Source organism: Meriones unguiculatus, chromosome 1 (genome assembly GCF_030254825.1).
Source record: "Meriones unguiculatus strain TT.TT164.6M chromosome 1, Bangor_MerUng_6.1, whole genome shotgun sequence".
NCBI classification, from domain to species: domain Eukaryota; kingdom Metazoa; phylum Chordata; class Mammalia; order Rodentia; family Muridae; genus Meriones; species Meriones unguiculatus.
This window is the reverse complement of record NC_083349.1, coordinates 172,606,283-172,630,089: the sequence shown is the minus strand read 5'-3', so window position 1 is coordinate 172,630,089 and position 23,807 is coordinate 172,606,283. Positions and strand designations below refer to the sequence as shown.

General features: G+C 49.3%; 1 protein-coding gene across 6 annotated transcripts in view; it reads right to left on the bottom strand.

Annotated features, from left to right (window-relative positions):
• Positions 1–23,807, bottom strand: part of Kirrel3 (kirre like nephrin family adhesion molecule 3) — a 553,630-nt gene that overhangs the window by 48,512 nt on the left and 481,311 nt on the right. For all 6 annotated transcript variants that reach the window (XM_060371465.1, XM_060371462.1, XM_060371477.1 and 3 more), the window contains one exon: positions 251–408. In XM_060371465.1, coding sequence (XP_060227448.1) covers positions 251–408 — 158 coding nt within the window. The remainder of the gene's footprint in view (positions 1–250; positions 409–23,807) is intronic.

Sequence of the window (23,807 nt, the reverse complement as noted above, 5' to 3'; positions counted from 1 at the left end):
TACCCTGGTTAGGGGGTAGGATGGGGAGGTGTGGGAGGGGAGGCTAATGGAAGAAACAGCCTGAGAACGAAAATAAACAATAAACTAAACAAACAAACAAAGTCGCAGGGAGAGTGAAACAGCAACAGAAGCACTTCCACATGGAGAGAGACAGAGCTTCCCCTCATGCATCTGGTACCACCACTCTTGCCTCCCTTTATCCTTTGTCCCACTGCCCATCCCCAACCCCCAATCTCTCCATCAGGCTCACCTTGGAGTAGGTGGCCCCATTGATGACCTCTCCTTTACGAAGCCAGATGATGGAAGCCGCAGGCTTGGCATTATCCGCGTGGCAGGTGAGGTTGAGGGGGTCCCCTGCCCGAAGGCTGATCACAGGCCCCCCTAGGATGATGGGGTCGTCCGGTGGCACTGTGGGGAGAGGAGTGGAGAGGTCAGGTTGGGGCAGGTCTCTGCTTAACGTGGCAGAGGATAATGAGCAATAATTGTTATACTCTGATAGACTGCCACCCCCCCTTTATTGCAACGATAGTAATAATAAAAGGGTGCACTATTCTATTGTTCACGCAAAGAACTAACCTGTGCAATGACAGGCAGGTGCCCTTAGCTTGTTGCACAGGCCTGGAAGCAGTGCTTTGCAACTGAGAAACCAGGTACTGCGGGATCTTTATATTTCAACTAAATTTTTCATTTTATTTTATTTCTTTTGGAAAATTTTTGGTTGTAGGTTGCACATGCGTGCCAGTGCTCACAGAGGCCAGAGGCATTGGATCTTCTGGAGCTGGAGTTACAGACAGTTGTGAGCTGCCTGATGTTTGCACCGGGTTCAGGTTCAGGTCCTTGGAAGAGCAGTACCTGCTCTTAGTAACTGAACCATCAATCTAGCCCCAACATTTTTTTTCTTTTCTTTTTGCCAAGCTTCGTCACATCTCTCACAACAGTTTTCCAGAGAAAAGACTATTTTTCTCCCAGTTTCATAGACCTGGAAATAAAGGCTCACCACGAGACTTGTTCAAGGTCACGTGGTGAATGTATGGCAGAATTGGAGCTGGAAGCCTGGCCTTTAACCCTTCAGCAGGCTGGTTTCTGCCCTCACTGGTGACAGGAGACAGGGCAGGTCTTTGGCTCTTCAGAGTTTGCACTCCTGGTCTTTCCTGAGCTCTAGCCTTCAGAGTAGCACCTGAACCTTGATCCCTACTCAGAAGGAGCCTCCCTATTCTGATATTTTAAAATTTAATTTAATTTTTTTTTTTTTTTTTACTACATGTAATAGTGTGGTTGGTGATTGGTGGCCCCATCAGATATCCATAGTGTCAAAGAGGGAAGGACCTGGGATTGACCCCTTCTTTGTGGAGTAAGATTCCTGCAGGTCCAACACAGTTCCATGCCTTGAAGCAGCTCTGCAGACATCCATTGGCTCCAAAGAACCACCTTTGATTTCCGTGGAGACTGCTCTGTAGGATGGACAGGTATGGTGGGAATCAATTATTATTTGGTAAGAAAGCTCTGAGATGTCAAGAGTTGACTCAAGGACACACAGTTTCTTGTGAGGCTGCTGCTTCTAGACATATTGAAGTTTTCCAGGCCTTTACTGCTCCATGAACAGCCATAGAGGAGCTGGGGCTTCATGGAGACCGTCTGAAGAGACTGTTTCCTGAAGAACTTCTATCTGTTCTACTGAAGGGTCTATTCAGTTAGCCCCAGAGGCTGAAGGGGGCTCAGGGACTCCCCTGCCACACCAGAAGTGGGAACTTTGAATGTTGTTAGGAATAAAGGGAAGGTGAGTGATCAGAGTTTGAGGACCTAGAATAAAGGTCTGCTTATGGGCTTTTAGGGACAAGCCATCCTCCAGCACAGCCCTGGGCAAATGCCTATGCTTGTGGCTTGCAGTACAGCTCAGAACTTGCCTTCCCCTCTGTCAGCCCCATCATCTAGTTGACTGGACTTCCCTAACAGACTGGAGGACCCCATGTTTGGCTAGGCCAGAGCCCCGAAGGAGCAAGCCTTCAGGATGGTCACCCCACCTATCCTATCTGGTCCTGGCAGAAGCCTGGCTCAGCTCTAACATCACTGAAGAACCATCTCCTAATGGATCCCATCTTTGTAGGCCTCTGGGGATGGGACCACTTATTTACCAAAACCAGCTCCGGATGCCAAAAGGATTCAGGCTGATGGAGAAAGTTGCCCTTATCTAACCTTCCATGCCCATAGCTGTGAAGCCAGGCCTCTCCAGGAGGTCCCGGAGCTGCCAGGCTGGAGGAGACAGGCGGTTATGGGCTGGACACCGAAGATAACCACTTGTGCCCACTGTACCCTCTTATTAGTGCCTGTGGCCTTCTTGGTATAGGCTTGGCCAGAGAGCAAAAGGGGGCTAATTAGGGCTTTCCATCAGTGGGGGTGTGGCTAGTAACTGTTGAAAGGGATTTCAGCTTCCTGAAGTGGGGGGTGAGCTGGGCCCCTCCAACAGTGAGCCCTGGGGCTCGCAGTGTTCTGTGGAAAGTCGGGTGGTCCCGCACAGCTTTCAGTGGCAGCAGTCCTCTCCTCAGTGCTGGATGCTCAAGAGAGAGGAACTCGCACTCCTGAGTTGGGCTGGGACTAGAATTAACTGGTCCCAGAGCAGAAGAAACATTGGCCCTTTTGGCATCCTCTGCCTGGCAGTGATGAGTCAAGAGACGTGGACAGCAGAAGGTGTCCTAGGTCAGAGGATGACAGGAAGGCAGGTCTCCCCTCTACTTGTCAGTGTCTTCAGGCAGAGAGTGTGAGCATTTGCTCTAGCATTGACATCGTGTTGCAACAAGAGGGATTTCTGGGGAAGTTTCATCAGTCCTGTTGCCCCATGCTCTCTGACCAATGAGACCCAAGAGCCTGCAGCTGGATCTTGGCATCAGGTCTTTTAAAGCTTCTTCCCCCAAGATGTGGAAAAGTAACCACATCTGAGTTCCAGATTTCCTCTGGGTTTTTGCCTTAGGTGCATAGAGTTGTTCTATATTCTGATCAAGGTGTGTGTGTATGTGTGCACGTGTGTTCTTCCTAGACTCATGCTGGAGGCCTTATTCTTCCCTTCCCTCCTGCTTCACCAGTGTTGTGCTGAGGAGATTGCATTAGCAGGATTGGGGATGAGGGGAATCAGGAGGGGAGAGGGACTGTGTTTGTGGGAGTTCTTAGGCACGCACACACATTCACACACACAAACATCCACCCTCAGAATGGGTCCTGATTACATCTTCCCAAATAAGTGGTTATCATGCTGGTTATTCATGTAGCCATGCATTATTGATTGGCCTTCGCCTCGCTGCACACCAGATGGGGGTGGGAGGGGTAGGTGGGGGTGCAGTGGGTGGGGCGGGTGGGTGAGGAGGGAGGATGTTTGGGGGCCATCAGCTGAATAGAAATCAACACTCATTCTTGGCAGCTGTAGCTCAGATGGGAGGTGTGTGTGTGGGGTACTCATTACCTCTCCATTCAGATGGGGGCCCATTGCTAGGGCCATGTGGGGAGGGAAGGAAGTCTCAGAGAAGCCCAGGCCTGGAGATGCATTATTCATACATCCTCTCACAGGATTGGTTATTATCCCGAACTACTATAGAGTTGGGTCTCCTAATTTTTAATCACAAGGAAGGTGGAAGTGTTAGCCTTTTTGTGATTAATCTGGAGATAAAAATAGTTGACTGTTTTGGTGTTGCTCCTGTTGTCAGTCAGGAGCTAAATTTGCATTCACTGATGGGGGACTGAGGCCTGGGGAGCCCAGGCAGAGTCTCTGGTTTCGAGCCTGCTTCAGACTGGGCCAGCAGGTGTGAACATACTTTACCCAGCGGGCCCCTTGAGCAGAGGCGAGCAGACCCTCCCATACAGGTCTTTGTCACAGGGGTGGTGTCTCTGTAGTTGGCCTTCCTGTCTCTCAGGTTTTGAGCAACATCTAGGGTCTCTCCCCCTGTTGTTCCCTTTCTCTGGCACCTGCCCTACAGTGGGCAGTGTGGGGTGTCTGTGTGGATGAGGAGACCCTGAAAACCCTCTCTGAGCTATGCTGCCAAGAACAAGGAGGAATAGGGTGGAGAGACGCCCCACAGCCCGATTCTTCATTGACACGAGGAAACTGAGGCCAGAGAACAAAGTTAGCTGGCACGAAGCAAACAAGGAAAGGAGTGGATTTGGAAGGCTCGTCAGGGAAGTAAGGCTTCTATTTGTTGATAAATTAAGCCACCACCCCCTTCATCAGATTTCTGCATCTCAAAGCTGTGAGGAAGCACCACTGAGCCTGGCAGTTCTCCCTGAGATGGCCTTTGACTGTTCTCCCTGAGATGGCCTTGAACGTGGAGCTAAAGCTCTTGGACAAGGCTTCTCTTGCAGCATCAGCTTGATGGAAGGTTGCCTGGGTCTAGGGTTGGAGGACTGTTGCCCCTTTCTGGGGCTTCTGCCAACTCACTGCCTGGGTGTGCAGTGACTATACAGAGACAAGCTCATGTGACTCATTGTTCTTATGAGCTTGGCCAGTGTCCCTGAGCAGGCCAGGGATACTGTGTTGGGGCAATACTGAGGGAGTTGTCTCCCGTTGCTCACCCAATTAGGGTCCTGCCCTGTGAGTCAGCAGCACCCATACAGAAGGCTCTGTGTGGCCACAGGAAGGGTGTGGGCCAGCATGGGGCAACTCACAGAAGCTAGGCTTTGGGGGACATGGCTGGTCTTTAACTGATCAGCAGAACCTGAATGGTCCTGTCTCTGTTCTTCCTCAAATCCTCTGGGGCTCCCCACTGTACTTGAAGCATGACTTGGACTCAGAGTTGCCCACAAAGACTTTCACCCATGATCCCTGGTGCCCTTGAGACACCGGTCCACCCATCTTTCTTCTTCCCCAGGTTCTGGCCCATAAGCCTGTTTGCCTAAGGGTCCATGATGGTGCCATTTGAGAATTGCCTCCTCAGAGAAGCTTGCCCTGGCCACCCTGTGCAACAACCTCATTGCTTTTCATGGAGGTATCCACATTTTCTTCTTCATGACTGAATAGCAAAGAATGAGAAAGACCTTTTCTTTCATGGTCCTCTTGGCAGTGCTGTGCCTAGGTCAGTACCCAAATCACAGGGTTACTGATATACACTTATTGAATAAATAGCAAAAGATCTTGGGAGGAATACAGATACTGGCTTATAAGGTCCTTGTTTTTATAATCTTTTCCTCCCCCCCTCTTTCCCTCTTTCTTTTCCTCCTTTCCTTCTCTTCTTCCTTCCCTCCCACCCATGTGTGTGTATGTGTGTACATATTTGCACATGTGTGTGCTCAATCAGGGTACACTTAGGGGGAGTGGTAGACAAAGTCGTTCCTTGGTCTGGCTGGACAGCTGTGGAGGAACATCTGGTCTAAAATTCTTAGAAATAAGAAGGCTGGAACTGAGGAGGCATGCATGGTATCAGAAGTGGTTCATAGCCTGTCTCAGAAGGGGAAGCAACATGATTTGCCTGCTTCACAGGCTTGAGAGAGGCTGCAGGCTAAGCTGCACACTTGGCTGAGAGACTATAGTCTTGCTGGCAGTCTATACTTTTTCTTTCAGGGGTTACCCCATTCCCTGCCCTGGCAGCTCTGGGGAAGGACTGGGGAGCAGCCTTGGTCTGTGCCATGAATGAGTCCCAGTGTTGACCAGACTTGGATAAGTGCAGCTGAGGTCTCCAGGGTCAACTGTCACATCGTCATAATCTTCTTTCCCTTATTATTAACTACAGCCCTATATAATGGTTAGTCAATGTTCGTTTCTGCCCTCTTCCATCCCACTGCCCTGCTCCTTCCTTCTCTGACTTCCATGTCTGTTTCATGTCGTAAACTGTAGATCCTACGGTGAGTAACACCAGACACAAGTCCTCTTTTGGGGATGACAATGAGACCCCAGTTCCTCAAGGCTCATGCTTGGATGCATCCAGAGGCTGCATTTTCACCTGTGAGCTTGTTAAAGACCTGGGACATTTGCGCATATCCATGTTTGAGGAGCACTGCTCTAGGGGTCTGCTAGAAGAAATTGAGGACTGATGAGTGTGAAGCAGGAGGACTAGAGATGAGAGTAGCTCTGGGGTCTCAGGCCCTCTGTGGGCTCCATTCTTTCTTAGCTTAGGTTGGAGAACAGGTGGATTGTTCACTGTCTGCTTTAAAGTCAGAGCACCTTGTTTTGGAGAAGGTCTTCTGTAGACGTGTCCTCTCTTTAGCTTGGGATGTGAAAGTTCTTTGGCTCCTCTTCCTCCCAGGTTGCTCTTACCCAACCCTTGAGACCAGCTAAGAGGGCCCTCTCCTCGATCAGTCTTTTCAGTGTCAAGTTATTATTATTATTTTTTTCTTCCTGTTCTGCAGTATTCCAGGCACTCTCCTTTCTTGGTACCTAGCATGTCTCATGGAAATATCTGAATCTGCTGCCTCTCTCCCACTCGGTAACTTTGCCCATTCGGGATCCTTTACATCCATGTAACATAGGACACTGTGGCATGTGTATTTTCTTGGCTGAACTTGACATAGACTTATCATTTTATAAGCTTTTTATTTTTATTGCAGAGAAGTTAAACAACCTGATAAATTGAGCCCTCTTATTTGGAAAGTGGGGTAATAAAAAAAAAGCTTATCCTGCTGGGTTATTAAGAAGATTAGGTTTATGTCATAAAGAACGAGGCGAGCGCTTTGTAAAAAGCTACCAGGTTATTATGCCAAGTTTGTTTTGTGGTTATGTGAAAGGCATTGTGTCAACTGCTTCTTGTTTTATTGTCAGTGTCCTTTGAAGCAGGATCTTCTAAGACCTCCCTTTTACAGCCGAGGAAACTGAGTTCAAGAGGTAAAATGACACAGCTGGAGGTAGTGGCATCAGAATCCGACCGAGGCTTGGTGGATATTAACGCATTCCCTAGAGTCTGAGCCTCTCAGAGACCGCCCCTGCTGCTCAGCCGCCCTGCTCAACGGTCTCAGGTCCTCCTGCCCTCTTATTGAACCTTTAATTCCCAAGCAGCTTTGGTTTGGGCCTGCAGGGCGGTTATCCCTGGTATCCTACAACCTCCCTGGTATCCTGAATTTCGGAGAGCTCCAGAAAGCATAGGCCGGGGGCCGGGCTTGTGGCTGGTGCTTTAGTGACATCTGCTAAGGATGGATGCAGATTTCTGCAGGTCAGAGCCGCTGATTGCTCACTTTTGCGCTTTTCCTTTCTCGGTCTCTGAGCCACGTGCAACGCCAGCTGCCACCTTCCTCGCTTACATGGGTGCGCCACCTATTGTCCTACCTGCAGAATTGCAGGATAGGATGTCAAGAGAGCTTGGAGCTGGTTTCCAGGGTAGGCTTCCGATGTTCATACAAATGTTCACCGAGAACACTTGTATGGAGAACCTACTATGTGCCAAGCCCTGTTCTAACACTAGGAATACAAAACACTAGGCCTGGTGGGAGGATTAGAAGCCAAATAAACAAAAACTCTAATGTTGATAAATATCAAGAAGCAAATATATTAGCAAGGTGTGATGGTATACAACTTGGGAGGCAGAGTGAGGAAGAACACTGAGAGTTTAAGTCCAGTCTCCTTACAATGAGAGTTTCAGACTGGTTGACCTTGGCAATCTCTGTCTGTCTGTCTGTTTCTCTCTCTGTCTCGTGTGTCTGTGTGTGTTTTATGTGTGTATTTGCCTACATGTACATATGTGTACCACCTGTGTGTGGTGCTTGTGGAGGTCAAGAGGACATCAGATCTCCCAGAACTGGAGTTACCAATGGTTGTGAGCCACCATGTCATGGCTGAGAACTCAACCTTTGTAAGAGCAACAAGTGCTCTTAACTGCTGAGCCACCTCTCCAGCTGCCTCCCTTATGTTTTAGGACAGGTTTTCTCACTCAGCCGAGAGCTTGCTGCTTAGGATAGAGCCTGGGATCTGCCTGTCTCTGGTACTCCCTCTCCCCCCAGGTCTGGGTTTGCAGACATGCCTCCACACCTGGTTTTTTACATGGGTACTTGGGATCTGAACTCAAGTCTTTGTGCTTGCACAGCAGGCCCTTTATCCCACTGAGTCATCTCTCCAGCCTCCTTAGCACTTTCTTTTTACCTCTGTCCCTAGGTTTGCTCTTGCCAAGCATTTCTCATTCTCCATATCATGCATTCAAAGTATATTCAGCTACCATCTTTACCTTGATAAAATAAAATCTCAGGCAAGAATCTGAGCTCAGAACGCCCATGCCCAACAAGGTCTCAGGTTTCCCAGGCTAGCCTTGAACTCACTGTGTAACCAAAAATGACCTTGAAATTCTGATACAGGGAATGCCACAATGTCAGATTTCATGCAGTGCTGGGGAGGGCTTCATGCATGCTAAGCAAGCACTCCAGTGAGGCACATCCCTAGTCCCAGAGTTAGGATCCCATCTCTGCTACAAGACCTGTTGCTCCTTCACCGTATTCTATTTGGGGAAATGACAGACAGCCATCTACCTAGAGCTGTCTTTCTGGATTCCACCTTCTTCATTCTGCATGACTGGACAGCCTGCTTGATTCTCTGGAACCTCGCTCCAGTTTGTCTCTCCCTTTCTACTCCCATACTCTTCTCGGTTTAGGAAGTCACTGTTTCTGGCTTGGATTATAATTCCTTGCCCTTCCTCAAGACCTCCATGCCACCCTCCTGTCCTCTACACTCCTCCAAAGTGATGATTACGATAATCTGCTCCTATATTCATGGTTGACCCCATGCAGCACGGCCTCCAGCTCTTTCTCCGAGGCCTTAGTTGAACTGGACAGTCCCTTCTCTCAAGTGTAGCCTGTTTTTGTGATCTCCCTCTCCTGGGAAAGTCCTTATCATGAGTACCCTAGTCAGGATCCTATAATCTTTCTCTATCAGCCCAGAGGCTACTCTTGACCTTATTAACTCCTGGTCTTTCTTTAGGTTACTTTCTTAGGTTAGTATCAGAGAAACAGTCAATCTTAGCCTCTCTCCCACCTGACTCCTTCCTCCTCCAGTCTCTGCACTACTTCTAAACCATGTGCCATCTCCACGGCTACATGTGGCACTTGGAACACCCCCCTCTGTTAGTGCATGTGGCACTGGGTGCACCTACCATCTGCTGCCTCCACTGTGATCGGCTTGAAGGGCCTTGCGCACGCTTGACGTTCTGTCCCCAGTCCTTAGAGCATCACTGGCCGTGCTCAGAAGATGCCTGTTGCCTTGTGCCTTGCTCCATCCCAACCACATCAGAAGAAACCTCCCTACCGGGCACATGAACACCTTCCTTTTGCCTCTAACACACATCTTGCACACGACCCTCATGTCATCTCTATGATAATGATTCGTGGACTCATTTCAAGTCCTCTGCAGTTCTGGAGCAGAGGTCTCGTCATATCTCTGGGTTTCTCCTACTACTAGAGTCATAATTTGATTCTTCCAACAAGGCTGTATAAGGCATACACAGTAATTATGCACATCTTATAGGTAGAGAGACTGAGGAACTAAGTGTCTACTTAGTAACACCCAGCCAATGAGTAGCAGAGTGGGAATGTGCTTTGGGTTCCCAGACTCCTCACAGGATTCCCCAAAGTATAGACTTCAGAAAAAGACTTTTAGTGTGAGTATGTTCGTATCTTTACCTGAAGTTCGCATTAAATAGGGCATCCTGTATCTTATCTGGCAATCCTGTAGATGAGTTAATCATAATATGGGATTTAAGTCATAAAGGCGTCTTTCTCCTCTCTTCTAACCCTCCCTACCCCCATTTTGGTCTACAGAGGGAAAGGAGGAAAACATGGAACTCAAGGAGCTGCAGTGGGAGCACAGGGATTGGGGGTACTATGAGCAGAGGGAGTAGAGATGTGCCCTCCTGAGCTATGGAAGGATGGTCTGGTGTCAGGATACACACAAGGCACAATATCAGAGCTGCCCACAGGCAGCACTGATGAGCTTCTTGCCGGTCTTGCCATTCCTGGACCCAAAGCACTCCAGGGCTTCCACAATGCTCATGCCATCTTTCACCTTCCCCAAGACCACACAGCAGTCATCTGACCTGTCAGTCTTCTCAGTGCAGGGGTCAGCAATGTCTGGGAAACCTGGGTCTGGAATTTTCAAATGCCCAGTATTCAGGGCTTGGTCCCTAAATTAGTTGTTACTGAAGGTGGGAAAAACGGTTGGGAGGTCTCTAGGTTATCAGGGGCATGTTCTAGAAAAGCACCGTAGGGCCCCGGCCTCTTCCTTTTTCTCTTTCGTTTCCTGGACCTGAGGTGAATAGTTTTGCCCCACCACAAAATCACAGGCAAATCACAGGCAAAGTGACAGGACCAACAGGTAATAGACAAAACCCTCTGAAATGGAATAAAAGCCAACCCCTTTCTCTTAGCAAGTTGTTGTTTCTGATAACTGTTCCAGTGACAGTAAGCTGATCATCAGCCAGTCTGTAGTGTAGTAGCAGCACAGACACATCTCCTGGGAGGTGAGGGGAACAGGGAAGGGCAGAGAGAGAGCTACATGTAGGCTTGAAGTGCTGCTGTATGGATTGGAGGATGGTGTGCTGGAGGCTGCATTTTAGTTCCCTAACACGGATGGGGACTCGGAACCAGCAGGTGCCTGAGGTTATCTTCAGGGTTGAGGACACTGGGAAGCTCACTTTAGCTTAGACCTTATGCTGCTGGGGGGAAGCAAGGGAGGCTTGAGGTGAGGTAGGGAGTCTAACTTGACTACTGGCTCCATCACTCACTGGTCACTTCCCTAGTTGTCTGTGCCAGATCTTGGAGACATTACGGTAGCTGTTTCACAGGGTTGGTGTACTGATTAAGGGGCGATGACTATAAATGGGCCTTCACCCCAGAGTTTGCCACTGTGGTGAGAATTCACCACATTGGAGCTCTTAGAGTTGTCATTGCCTACTCAAAAAGTAACTGCATATGTGTGAAAAAGCCTTGCTTCAAGATAGTTCTGTTACTATCTTGTTCTATGTCCTGGATCCAGCTCCTTACCCCAAGAAAGAATGGAGGGTACTTGTCCCAGAGCACCCACACAACTTCTGTGCTAATGAGGAGGTCGCAGAGGCAGTAGGGGTGCCAAGGGAGCAGGGCCAAGGGAGACAGATACTGTCAGGGACAGAGAGTCAACAGTTCCCTGTTTTCCCTTTCAAATGAAGACAGGGACTGGTCTGTGTATTTTCAATAAACCTCGAAAGAAGATATGAGCTGTCTCTTCGGGGAGGGGCTGTTTGAGGATAGACGGCTGTTTTACTAATTCAGCAAGCAAACAAATCCGAGGAAGCTTGTGAAGCTGAAGGAGAGTGAGGGGGACCAAGAGGGCGGCGGGGCAAACCAGACAGATCCACAGCCTCTGCTCACGTGCAGGTGGCCAGATGAGAGCCCACCTCTCAGTGCTGGTGTGTGGATGCTGGGTGAGGGAGTACTTTCTGTCTTCTGGGATGGTGGTAAAAGCATAGCAAAGAGAGGGTGAAAGAGAGAGGGGAAGGGTTTGGGTAGGGAGGACAAAAAAGAGCAGCAGTTTGGGGGATCCTATTACAGAAGGGGCTGGCTTCTCTCTGCAGCTCAGCTCCTGTGTGACACAGTGACCTCCCAGGACATCCCTTCCCAGGGCTTTTTGCTTTCTATCTACTTCTGACCCTATCTGTGTTTTAGGGTCTTCTGCTCATATGTTGCCAGCTTGACTAGTGGAGGGCTGCTATAGTGTTAGCATGGAACCAGTTTAATCCTCACAGTAACCTCATGTAGTGGGTCCTATAGAAGTATCTTCATTTTACATATGGGAAAACGGAGGCAGAACCTGTCCAGCCCACTTGTGGCAAGTCACACTGCAGTCACTGGGAGCCGGAAATCAGGTCTACTCCTAATGGTGGCGCTCAAGGATCTCCACACATGATGCTCCAGTTTTGCTTCAGTTGCTTTAAAGCCTTGAGGCAGCCATCCTGGCCCCACAAAAGCCAGGCTGAGACCAGAGTCCCCACTGGTCCCATAAATAGAAACCAGAACTGATCTGGTTGGCTTTGCTACAGGCTCCCATCCAGCACAGCCACCTCCCAAGGAGTGCTGTGGCTTTCAGAAAGGAGGAAAACCAGGCTAGGTGGGGACCTTCCCTCCCACAGCCTAGAGCCCCAGAAGCCTTTGTAGAAATCCAAGGACACAGGAGAAAGGGTCACCTCATTAAAAGGCTTAAACAATAAACACAAGACATGCCAACGATAGTCCTTTGAAAGGGCAACTAGGAACGTTGCCTTTTGCATTATAAAACTGTACTTGTTAAAGGACAGAGGGAGGAGGTGGCAGAGTGACCATGAGTGAGGAAGCAAAGAGGACACAGAGACAGCCAGACATAGAGGAAAACAGTTAGACTGGGTGCAGGTCACCCACTCAAGGAAAAGACAGATGTGAAGAGGAAGAGCCATAAAAGCAGAGGCTGTGTGCCATGGAAGGAAGCCACAGAAGTCCATTCTCCTGACACAGACATTTATTAAGGGAATCCCAGAAAACCACTTACATGTACCTTTCAACTTCATGCAAATTTACCAAATTCATCATTTGCCAAAATCCTAAGAAAGAAGAACTAAAAATCTTCTCTCTGACCCAAGCCTTTCTGCTTCAAAGTACACGTCTCCGGATTTGAGAAAGGGTAACAAATGAATTTATAATTCATCACGAGGCAGTGTTTTAATCTCATCTCTAGTTTGGCCTGACATGTTTTCGAGCTCCCCCAACCTCGTTGCTTTCTGTGACAGGCATCTGTATTTCTCTATGGAGGCTCCTGGATGCTGAGCCTCATTCTGCAAAGACAGTACATTTTACAGGTAGACTGGCCAGCTCTGCAGTCTTTTAGGGTGGTGTGACGGGAGACTTCAAAAGACTGGAGAGCTCTTTGAAGCTGCAGGATGTCTTTGAATATACCAAACTATGCCTGCTTCAGGGTTACCACAGGTTTGACCCCAAGATAGAGGGCTGAAGAAGGTTAGCTGGGAGGGTCTGGGACCAAATCCATATATCTTCTTTTATTCTTGCCTCTTCCTAGTTTCCCTTTCTTCCATGCTCTCACTCTCCTCTTTCTCTTCCCCTCTTTCTTCCTCCCCTTCTTTTCTCCATGATTCTCAGGGGTTCACTATGTAGCCCAGGCTGACCTTGAGCTTGTAATTCTGCCTCTTTCCTTTGAGTTCAGAGATTACAGCTGCATATCACTATTCCTGGCTCAGGAGCAAATCCTGATGTATTAGAAACAGAACCAGAAGCAAAGATGAGGGACAAGAGGTCTCAGTAGATGCCTCTGCTCAGTGGCCAGAGAGTAGTCCCATTCTGGGGCAGGAAGGTCTAATCTTTGTACCCTGTGGGTACCAGCAATGGGAGTGAACTTTTTCTCTACTGGAAGAACCCAGCATCGAATCAGGAATTAGTTGGGTGGTCTCTACACTTTGACAGTGGGGACGTTGAGTTCTGTTCTGGGAAGGGAAGCCTGGGTGTCAGAGCACACATTGTTGGCTCACATGATGGAGGACAGCATCCTTCCTCCCAGTGAGCACTTGCTATCCATCACTGTCCAGGTGGGATGCTGGTGGCTTGGGCACCGGAGTGTTCTTGTATCAGAATAAACCCTGGATAGGCAGAACTTGGTTACTGGGTGACATGATGAGCCTCTAATTCCTCCAGGGCTACTACTGAGCTGAGTTTTCTGGGGACAGACTCCCAGTCTGGATGCATGGTGTTAATAACATTGATGGGCCTAGTTTACCCTGAGGGGCGGGCAGGATTGGGGTCGAGGAAAAGGCATACCCTAACAGGAATTTTGCACAAAATTTACCTTGTGAAGGCTCCGTGAGCTTATAGGTAGGCAGAACCAGGCTGTGCCTCCCATGGCGAGGGAGTTAAGCAAAGAGTGACAGGGCCAGGACATGTCTGTCCTTTGCTGTGGCCATGGCCAGCTAGTCTACACATGAGGTCGGCTGGTGCTTGAATACCCTCAGTTCACCCTGGCCAGGTGAGCGGTTCTTTCAGGGAAACTCAGGTCAGATTCACGGATGCAGTGGGTGGAGCCATGTATCACCTGGTGTCAATGGCCACCAGTGACTGCGTCAGATCTTCCTGGGATGCCATGGAAGGCTGGTGGGCTCTAGGGTGCCAGTGGTGTATGGAGAGATGGGTCTACATAGGGAAAAGGTTCCCACAGCCATCCTAGTGTTTCTCCTGACATTCTATTGAGCAGTTGTAGATGCTGACTCTGGGCTGGGCTCGTTCCTAGTCACACCACATCCCAGGAGGGTGGGACTGTTCTAATGAAGAGGATAAAAGGGAATAAATTAGGATTTTAAAATCATGGTTATTACATTATTTGTGTGTGTGTGTGTGTGTGTGTGTGTGTGTGTGCACGTGCGTGCTGAGATCAGAGGACAGCTTTGGGGAGCTGGATCTGTCCTTCCACAATATGGGTCCCGGGGATCAATCTCAGGTCACCAGGCTTGGTGGCAAGTGCCTTTACCTGCTGAGCTATCTTGACAGCCTGGGAAGAGGATTTTAATCTTGCCCTCTTGGTTTGATACACAGGTGCCCATTCACTTAATTCCTTCCTAGTGGGGGCCAAGCAACCTGGGAGTGTGAGGGCCACAGGGTGGGGGTTTCCTGTCTGGTTAGTGGCTTTATGGCTGAGCAGATCCTACCTCTGATTCCAATGCAAAGTCCCAGGCTTTCCCCACATCTGTATGTCACCAGCACCCACTTTCTCTGACAATCCAGGGCTTGAGTCTGAAAACTTAATGCCCTTGGCGGAATGCCCCTTAATTCCCTTGGGGGAATCCTGATGGGTCCCCAAGCTGCTCTCATCCTTCACAATGCCAGTTCACACCAGGGTGTAGCTGGGCACAACGGTGAGATGAGGTGATGTTTCTCTCTCTCTCTCTTTTAGCTCAGGATGGGTTTAAATTCACTGTGTAGTACAGACAACCTTGAAGTTCCCATCTCTGTCTTTTGAGTGCTACAATTATAGACATGGACCACCACACCCACACAGGTTTATGTGGTGTGGATGGCTGAACCAGTGTTTCATGCATGGTGGGTAGGCGATTTACAAACCGACCTACATTCCCAGCCACAATATACTTTTTTTTTATTTATTTAAATTCTGAGTCTGAAGAACTGATGATAGTGAGCAGAGAAGAATGGTATGGTTTTCTCCTGGCTCTTCTGCCTTCCTGATGACTTTGTGGAGGCTGGTTCTCAGCTGGGGGTTAGTGTAGTGAGGGCCTCTGGATCAGGGCACTGCGTGAGGGGCAGAAAGGATGGGGGTATTGAAGCAAGAGGGGCCTGTGGTGCCAGCTAACACAGAGCTGCTCCTGATCTGCTGCCCAGAGGAGTGAGGGTGGGGGTTTGATGCTCTGGGTAATCTCAGACTTGGCTGCCACTCATGCGTGGTCTGCTGATACCTCTCTTTTCAAGCTTTTCCTAACCCACCTGCTCCCCACAGCCACCAAGCAGGTTTTATTTAAATGTCTCCTCAGACCTCAAGTTTGTGAATGGAAGACAGAGACTAGTCTGGCCCACAGGTATAACCCATTGGCAATCACAGTGCCCTTGCCGTGGCACAGCTGTATGGGGGTTTCCTCTGTCTCACAACTGCATGGGATTCACCATGGCATGTCTGTAAGCTTGCAAGAGGACACCCTTCTTGTTTCTTTTCGTACTTCCCGCCATACTTAGACCCTATACTGAACAGGTGCTTAGCATCTGAGTGCTGGCTAAGTGATGTAATGGGAGGAATAGGCTCCTCATTGCAGGGCAGCTGGGTATGAGAAACAAGGCTTTTAGAAAGGATCCTCTGTAAGAGACAGAGACATTCTCTAGGTTTTGAGTACCTGTCCTGCTCTGGAAGATTCCCTTAGCTGTACTCTATATTGGACTCACAGTCCAATCTGAGGAACTAGGACTTGAAACCCATAGGGAACTTCTGAAATGGCTGCAGGTACTTGAAGTACTGCGAGTTTGGGAAAAAGATAGCTGGTATCTCTTGGCTTTGCTGAGACCTTGGACTAGTACCTTACCCTCTCCACTTTCAACCACCCCTCTCTCTGGGGCCTATGGGCCAGGCCTAGCAACTTTGTCTCTCTCTCTCCAGTTTCTTTTAGCCTTCCCTCTTGGCCTTCCCCCTCCCTTTGGTTAGCAGCCAGCTTGCCCTGGAAAGTGTTCTGCGCATGGTGAACACTCTATAAAAAGAGACAGGGTGGCATCAAGTTGCTGTGGGTACTCTGGGATCAGGCTGCATTAGAATATATTCAGCTTGGATCTACAACACTGTCACCATGCCAAGCCTGGGATGTAAAGGCTGTGCATGTTGGTCCACATGACTTGTGCTGCTTGGGAACTGCTTATGAGCTGCTCTGAGGAGGGATTGGTGAGAGGCTTTATGCTGGATGGTAGGACTGGACATCACTGGTAGCTCCTGTGTTGAACATTATTAGAGTGTTTGAGGCCAGAGGTGTGGGTAACCAAAACTTGGATACAGTGGAAAATATAATTTGAATTTTTTGCTTTAGAGTTGGTGTGTGTGTGTGTGTGTGTGTGTATGAGAGAGAGGGAGAGAGAGAGAGAGAGAGAGAGAGAGAGAGAGAGAGAGAGCGAGAGAGAGAGAGAGAGCAGGAGAAGCCAGGTAGCTTCCCTTTTGACCCTGTTTCAGACTCCCATCATTAATTTGCATTCCCTGGCTATATCCAGGAGAGTGTGGAGCAGAAAGGTCTGAGCATGAGGCATCCATTGTTGGCCTGTCCATGAGACAGGCAGCTGTGAATAGACTGGCCAGCCTGTTCTCTACCAGGCCTTTCAGTCCCCAGAAGTCAGGCTCCTGTTTCAGGGAGAGGCGAGAGTGCCTTTGGCCTTGGTGCAGGACTGATTGGGATGCAGACTGTTCCTGGCTGCATGGCAATGGCTAGTTGGCTCTGAGCCTGGCTGTGGTGCAAGAAGCCGGAAGATGGAGTACTTGCTGGGAAGAACTGGTGTGCAGCTGATGGTATATGCAAATGCCCAGTGGGGATTTATTAGTTAGTGCCCACCCCCTCCCTACTTTCTGCCCCCTTCCCTCCCTGGCAATGATTCTGCCTTCTATGGCTCCACTTGGGTGGTGATCCTGGGGTCCAACACTCAAAGCCAGAAGTAGGCTTTGGGTCTAGACAGGAGGAGTAGAGTCCTCTGCTTTCTACCTGAGCCTAAGGTTGGGAGGAGGTGGTCACATGCTAGAAAACAGGGGTGAGGCACAGATGCTGCTGGATCTCAGGCCACCTGCCCTTCGTAGATTGACAGGTGTCCCCTGGAGCGCGAGGCAGAGCTGAGGCTTCTGTGTCTATTTGTGTCCATCTAAGTGTAGAGAGAGTGGCACCTCAGACTGTCCTGAAACTGAGTCCCAAGGATGGACCTGAGTGCTCAGAGCTCCTGCTTTTTGGGTTGTGGGTGGCATGGCTTCTAGGAACTTGCGTGCCTGCCCCCACAGAGTGGGCATGACAGGAAGCGCCCTCTGAAGGAGCATACCCACGCCTGTAAGTGTGGAGCTTTGCACAGAGTTGCATGAGATGTGGGGCTCCTGTGGGGTGCCCATCGGGAGCTGCTCACTTCCTTTCCTGCCAGGCAGGCTGAGTGTAATCCAAACCTCTGGCCGAAGCCTGCTATGGCTCTTTGCTCCCCTCGGGGTTGGTCTTTGACCTTCCCAGGATATGTTCTCTCATCAGGTCTTTGGCAGGTAAGGCTATCAAAGGGCACTTGCCCACATGCGTCTCACAGAGAGGCTCCTGGTGCTGCAGAGTTGGCCTGGGCTGGCTGTCAGCATGAAGGCCCCTCAGGACTAATGAAGCTCCATGGACCTCTCCTGTCTGGCAGATTAGAGAAACGGTCAAGAGAAGTTCAGTGACGTGTCTAAATCCACCCAGAAAGTTGTCATCTCACAGGTATTCCCACGCATAGATTTCGGGTTTGGAAGGTTGAGTTCAATCAGACTTTCATTTTCTTAACTTGCCTTCATTGAGCCAAAAAGCCTTCCCTGTTCCATGTGTGCCTCAGTTTCCTCACATCTCATAAAATACAGGAATGACTTACAGAGAAGCTGTTCTCTGTACAGTCTCCTCCTCAGTGTTATGGGAGGGAGGCCCAGCTTCTCTTTCTTTCACCCCAGAACTTATGTTTATTTTTGTATGTTGGGGTGGTTTGAATGCTGCACACTAATAGGACTCTGAGGCAGGAGGCTGGATTTGGTGGCTTCCCAGAGCCCTTCTTAGCTCCTGTCCATGTGTATGGTGCTTTCCTAGAGTTACTGGCCTGCTCTGAGTCAGCCTCTGTCTGGTCTTGGCAAGTCACTTTTGTTTGTAGGGGAGGAAGGGGTGGAGGTGGGTGGAGGGGCGAAGAAGGGATGAATAACTATGGAGGATGTAGGATGAGCTGCTGGTGGCTCTGCCAGGCTGCCATGGGGAAAACGCCTCTCCTTTACCCCAGTTTCCTTGGCTCCAGTGCAAAGTTCAGGTAACCACCTCCAAATACGTCTACCCTGCCTATGGCTTATGTCTCGGTGCCTGTTAGTGGTTAGCTATCACCATTCGGGTGGTTTTCTGGTGGGCTATCAGGAGAAACCAGCTTCTTTCCTGCCTTCCTGGAGGCCCCCTGACCTTCCCCATCACCCTTGCTGGAGAGGTGACCAAGAAGAATGAACAGAGAGCTCGCTGTATGACACTGACAGGCAGGAATGAGGCCAGACAGAAAGCGGAACTTAGTATTGTGATTTGTGGGGAGCAGGACAGACCAGCAAGGGACAGGAGTTTGTCCTGGTGTAGGTATTCGAAGTTCCCATAAACCCAGAGGCAGCTCAGGGGAGGTAGGGATTTGCTTAACACACACACACACGGTGGGAATCCGAGTTGGAGCCTGAATCACAGGTCCACACGGTCCCCTCAGCCCCTGTGCTCACAGTCAATGCCCCATTTGCTCAACCTCAATGACTGCCAGTTGCCGGCGAGGACAGCCCCACCCTCAGCATCCTTTTCTGGTTCAGGCTGTAGACAGAGGCCCAACACCTCTGCTCCTCCTCAAGACTTGGATCAGGGAAGCCAGTGAGACATGCTCCAAACCACGGGACTGCAGATAAATATCCTAGTACAAACTCTGCCCCTCCGCCCAAAAAACCCCACAGCAACCAAAAAGCTCAATTACATGGAGGCAGAAAACTGAACAGAGTGTAGGTGCTGAAGGGGGCCATCGAGCCTCCTGAAACAACACACAGGCAGTTCTACGGTGGGAGTGAGGTTAGCAACTGGGATCGGTATCATGAATGGTTTTGCAGCCATACCAGCTTGGGAAGACGAGCTAGTTCATTTAATTTTTTTCTATAAACAAAATATTTAAGCTTAAAATAAGGTTGTGAATTTTAATACATTGGCTTTAAACGTTTCAATATTCTTAACACTACTTTAATGTTCTTGAAAAAAGTTACCTATTAAGAGGTATGTAAAAATATTGGGTGCAAGGTTTTCCTTTTGCCTCAGGCTCTGGTAGGGCTCAGCTCAGCCTCAAGTGACCCCCCCTCCCCCATCTCTGTTTAAATGTTGGATGTCTTGTTTATTGGAGAGTTTAGCACTCATTTTGATTTTTTAAAAAGATTTTCATGACAATGAACTTCCTGGTGGATGGGTGGAACATTTGTGCCTGAGAATGATGTGTGGATGTTGAGGCTCTGGGGATGCAGGAGTTTGAGTAAAAGGGAGGGCTGGAGAGGTGAGTGTTAAGCTGGGTTGTGGGGGGTGAGAGAAGAAAGATGGGCTTCCTAGGTAGCAGCTGGTTCCCAGCTCATCCGTCAGGTCCCCATCAGGCCCACGAGGCAGAGAAGATGTGAAAGCTTCTGAATAAAGATTGTGATAGGCCTAGGCCTAGACAGGCTAACCTGAGGAGGAGGTGTACTCATTTCCTTGATGGCTCTCCATACCAAACCATCTCTGCGTCTTCCAGGGCTTCTGCTCTCCCTGGTAGACTCTGGAAAGGCTCATCTTTGAGATTCTGGTGTTGCTTCCACACAGAGCCCTGACTATTCATTCACAGCCCCCTCCTTTCTATTCATGTTCTCTCTTCATAGTAGACTCTGGAAGGCTCATCTTTGAGACCCTGGTGCTGCTTCCACACAAAGCCCTGACTATTCATTCACAGCCCCCTCTTCTCTATTCATATTCTCTCTTCATAGTCCTTGCTTCCCAACCACTGCTGTGTGTCATGGCTGTCTACCACCAGTGCGTGTGTGGGCACTCAGGACCACTGCACATAAACACGTGTGACCCTGGTGCGTGAAGATCAAGTGACCACTGTGAGTGTAGATATGTGAGTGGTGTTCATGAGGGTTAGCATGTACAGATGATGTGAGGCTGCATGTGTGGAAGAGCCATCTTCTAAGGAAGCTCTGAATTCTTGTAGGGTCCATCTGGCTGCTCACACTAGGGACAGCAGCATCACACGGACAGTATGAGGCATCAAGTGTCCTCAGAGTGTCACTGCTTGGGACTGGCTTCCTGTGGCTGTTATATCAGGACCACAAGGAGAGCTCAGAGAACACTGTGGCCAGTCAGAGTTCCGTGGGTGACCCTTATCACATAGGTGTCCTTGCAGGGACTGAAAAGTGACACGCACACTCATGCCACAGGACCATGTACTGTTGAGTGCCTTTCTGGATCATTCTTTCTCTAAATATTTGCTGGCCTTATCCTTGTAGCACCTTCTCGCCTCCTTGTTTTTTGTGTGTTTGGGTTTATGGCCCTTGTTGCAGCATACAATGGCTCCCTCCTCTTTCCTTGCATTGGGATCAACTGTGAGGACATATTTTCCTATTCACTGTTTCATTCCTTGTGCTGCAGGTGCCAGTGTCGTACAGTAGGTGTTTAGCACAGACACCTCAGTTGCTAATTTCAGGGTAGGGAGAAAATGCCTTTCCCTAACTTGGCCTTGGTTTTCTTGTGAGTATGTGGGTGCCTAGACACCAGTCCTTTAAGAACCAGCACAGCCTGCACTGTGTTCCACAGACTCTGATGTGCAGCAGCTTGTCACTTTATGCTTCTGATGGCTTTCATATGCATGGTCTTAGTTCATGTGCCTGGTAGTCCTGGAGGAGGCTCACAGGATGGTACAGGGAGATGCCCAGGCCATGCTCGAGTTACAGCCAGGGCCTGGTTGGAGAGCAGTCCTCCTGGAGTCAAGTATTACCATCCTGTCCTCTAGGGTGGTCCTGGCAGTCAAAATGACATGTGCCCCTTGGGGCCTGTGCTTGGGTGGTTGCTTGGGAGGAGGCTGTGCCGATCTCCAGTCTCCCTGGGCTGGGCACAGTTCCAGCTGTCATCCATTGCACTGTCACTGCTCTTGATTACTTTCCAATGAAGGATGATTATAATAAAGGACATTAATCAGGGAGCATGGTGGCTCACACTTGGGGGTTCTCCAGCCTGGTTTTGTTAGAACACAGGGTGGCTCTGTTCACTTCTAACAGGAGGCAAGCAGGAATGCCTCTTCCTAAAGTACAGTTAGGAAGACTGGGTCCAAGAAAGATGAGGCTGAGATATGCTGGGGCACTGGCTCTCTGAAGTGAGTGAAACCAAACTGAATCAGGCTAAGTCAAGCCAACCACACCAAAACCAAAGCCAAATGGAATCAGCAAACCCTGCTTTGTGGTATTTCCAGTTTCTTAGCTGTGACTACTCCCACAGTGGCTAATTCCAGGTACCAACATGTTGTCCCTGGAGGAAAGTTGGGCAGAGTGCCTATAAGCCATAGCCCCACATGGTGCCCAGGTAATAGCCTCTAATTTCTTTTCAGAATTTTCCAGTTCATAAAGCATGTTCATGCTCAGCCCTCACCTGTTTCATAGCAACCCTTTTGGATGGGCAGCTATCATTATGCTCATCCTTTTCAGATGATAAAACTGAGGCTTAGAAAGACTATGGGAGGTTGTTGAGGGAGGAGACAGGGCAAGGTGAAGCTGGTGTGGGGAAAGAGTGATGGAAATCCTTCCTGGTTGAGCCTTCCAGTCCCTTTCCCAAGATTTGCTGGACTTTTCCATCCAATAGGCCCAGCTTTGTATTCCAGAGCACACAGGGTGTTGCCATTGAGGTTAAGGTTTCCTTGGTTTGTGTGTGACTTTAGAGACCCATTCATTTGTTCAGTGATCTTCACTGAGGTCTCTGGTGGGCTAGGCAATCCTAAGCCATTAAAATACAGAGGACAAAAAATTGTGGTCTCTGACTACAGAGGACGCTGTCCAGCTGAAGGAGAGATGCTCAGAATAAGTGTGGTTAGTGCTGTGACAGGGAATCACATGTGTATACTCTTCCTGAGTCCAGGGAGGATGGGGAAGGCAGGCTGAGACCAGAAGGGTCCCCATGGAGCTGGTAGGTGGAACTAGGGGAGGAGGAGTTGTGCTCCATGTGGCAGAAGCTGAGTTCAGCGTGAACACTCAGAGAAGAGGCTGTCAGGGTGGTGAAGGCTGTCTGGGAACTGAGGCTGCAGACATAGGCAGGTCTTGAGGTAGACACAACCTTCCTGGGGGAGGGGAGGAGCTTTGCTTCTATACTGGGTTGTGCTCAAGGCCTCTGCAGATCTGACTTTTTAGGGATCCATGATTCCAAGCAGGTTGTCTCTGTAAGTTTGTTCTCAAGAATCTGGAAGGCAGTATAGCAGTGCTGGTCTGACCAGCCAAGACCACAGTTGAATGTGAGGTCTTTGCATGTTAACTGGTCTTAAAATTCTTGGCTCCCAGGGCCCAGCAGATGTTGGAGTGCCTGGCATTTTTGCTTTGTTTCTGCCTTCACCCAAGACCCCAAGCTCTGAAAGGGCAAGCATGAGGTGTGGGGCTCACAGATGCCCATGTTTGGATTCTGGTGACAAGATACTATGACTGGAGAGCCAAGGCAGATCACATGTTAGAAAGGGCCAAGCAAGGATGGTTATATACTCAGAGGGCTGCTGGAAGAAGGGCTGAGGCCAAACCATACTCTGCTCTGCAGGACCTTCTTCTTCTCTGGGCTTGTCCACATTAGGGAGAAAACTCTAGTTTAGAGTTTTCTCTTTGCAGATTGCAAAGAGATTGCAGATAATGGCTCACATTCTGTGAAATTCATAAATGGGAATTGTACATGATCTTTGGAGCCCTAAGCAGCCAAGTAAGGAGTTAGCTACCTGATGATGGTTTGAATGAGTAGGGCCCCCATAGACTCTGATATTTGAATCCTTGGTCCCCAGTTGGTTGAACTGTTTGGGAAGAATTAGGGGGTATGTCCTTGTTGGAGAAGATGCACCATTGAGGGGTGGGCTTTGAGGTTTCAAAAACACATGCTATTTCCAGCTAACTTTCTCTGCCTCAGAATGTGAGCTCATAGCTCGTGCTCAAGCCCCATGCCTGCCTGCTTGTTACCATGCTCCCCACCATGATAGTCATAGGCCCTAACTCTCTGAAACTGTGAGCCGCAAGTTAAATATATATTTAATAAGTTGCCTTGGTCATGGTGTTTTTTCTCACAGCAATAGAAAAGTAACTAAGGAGTACCTTAAAGCCGTGTGTTGGAGAGATTACTCAGTGTAGTCCAGATCCTGCCTAAAACCCTAGGTGTGCTTTTGATATCTGCTAGCATAGGCACCAGACAGGCAAGGAAAATGGTATGGGATGACCCTGGCCCCTCTTGCATGTAACAGCAAGGATACATCACAGTTAGACCAGGCCAACTATCTCAGGCTCTCTCTCTCTCTCTCTCTCTCTCTCTCTGTCTCTCTCTCCCTCTCCCCCCACCCCCTCTCCTTTCTTTCTATTAGGCTTTGTGTGTGTGTGTGTGTGTGTGTGTGTGTGTGCATACATGTGTGTCTTCCTTTTC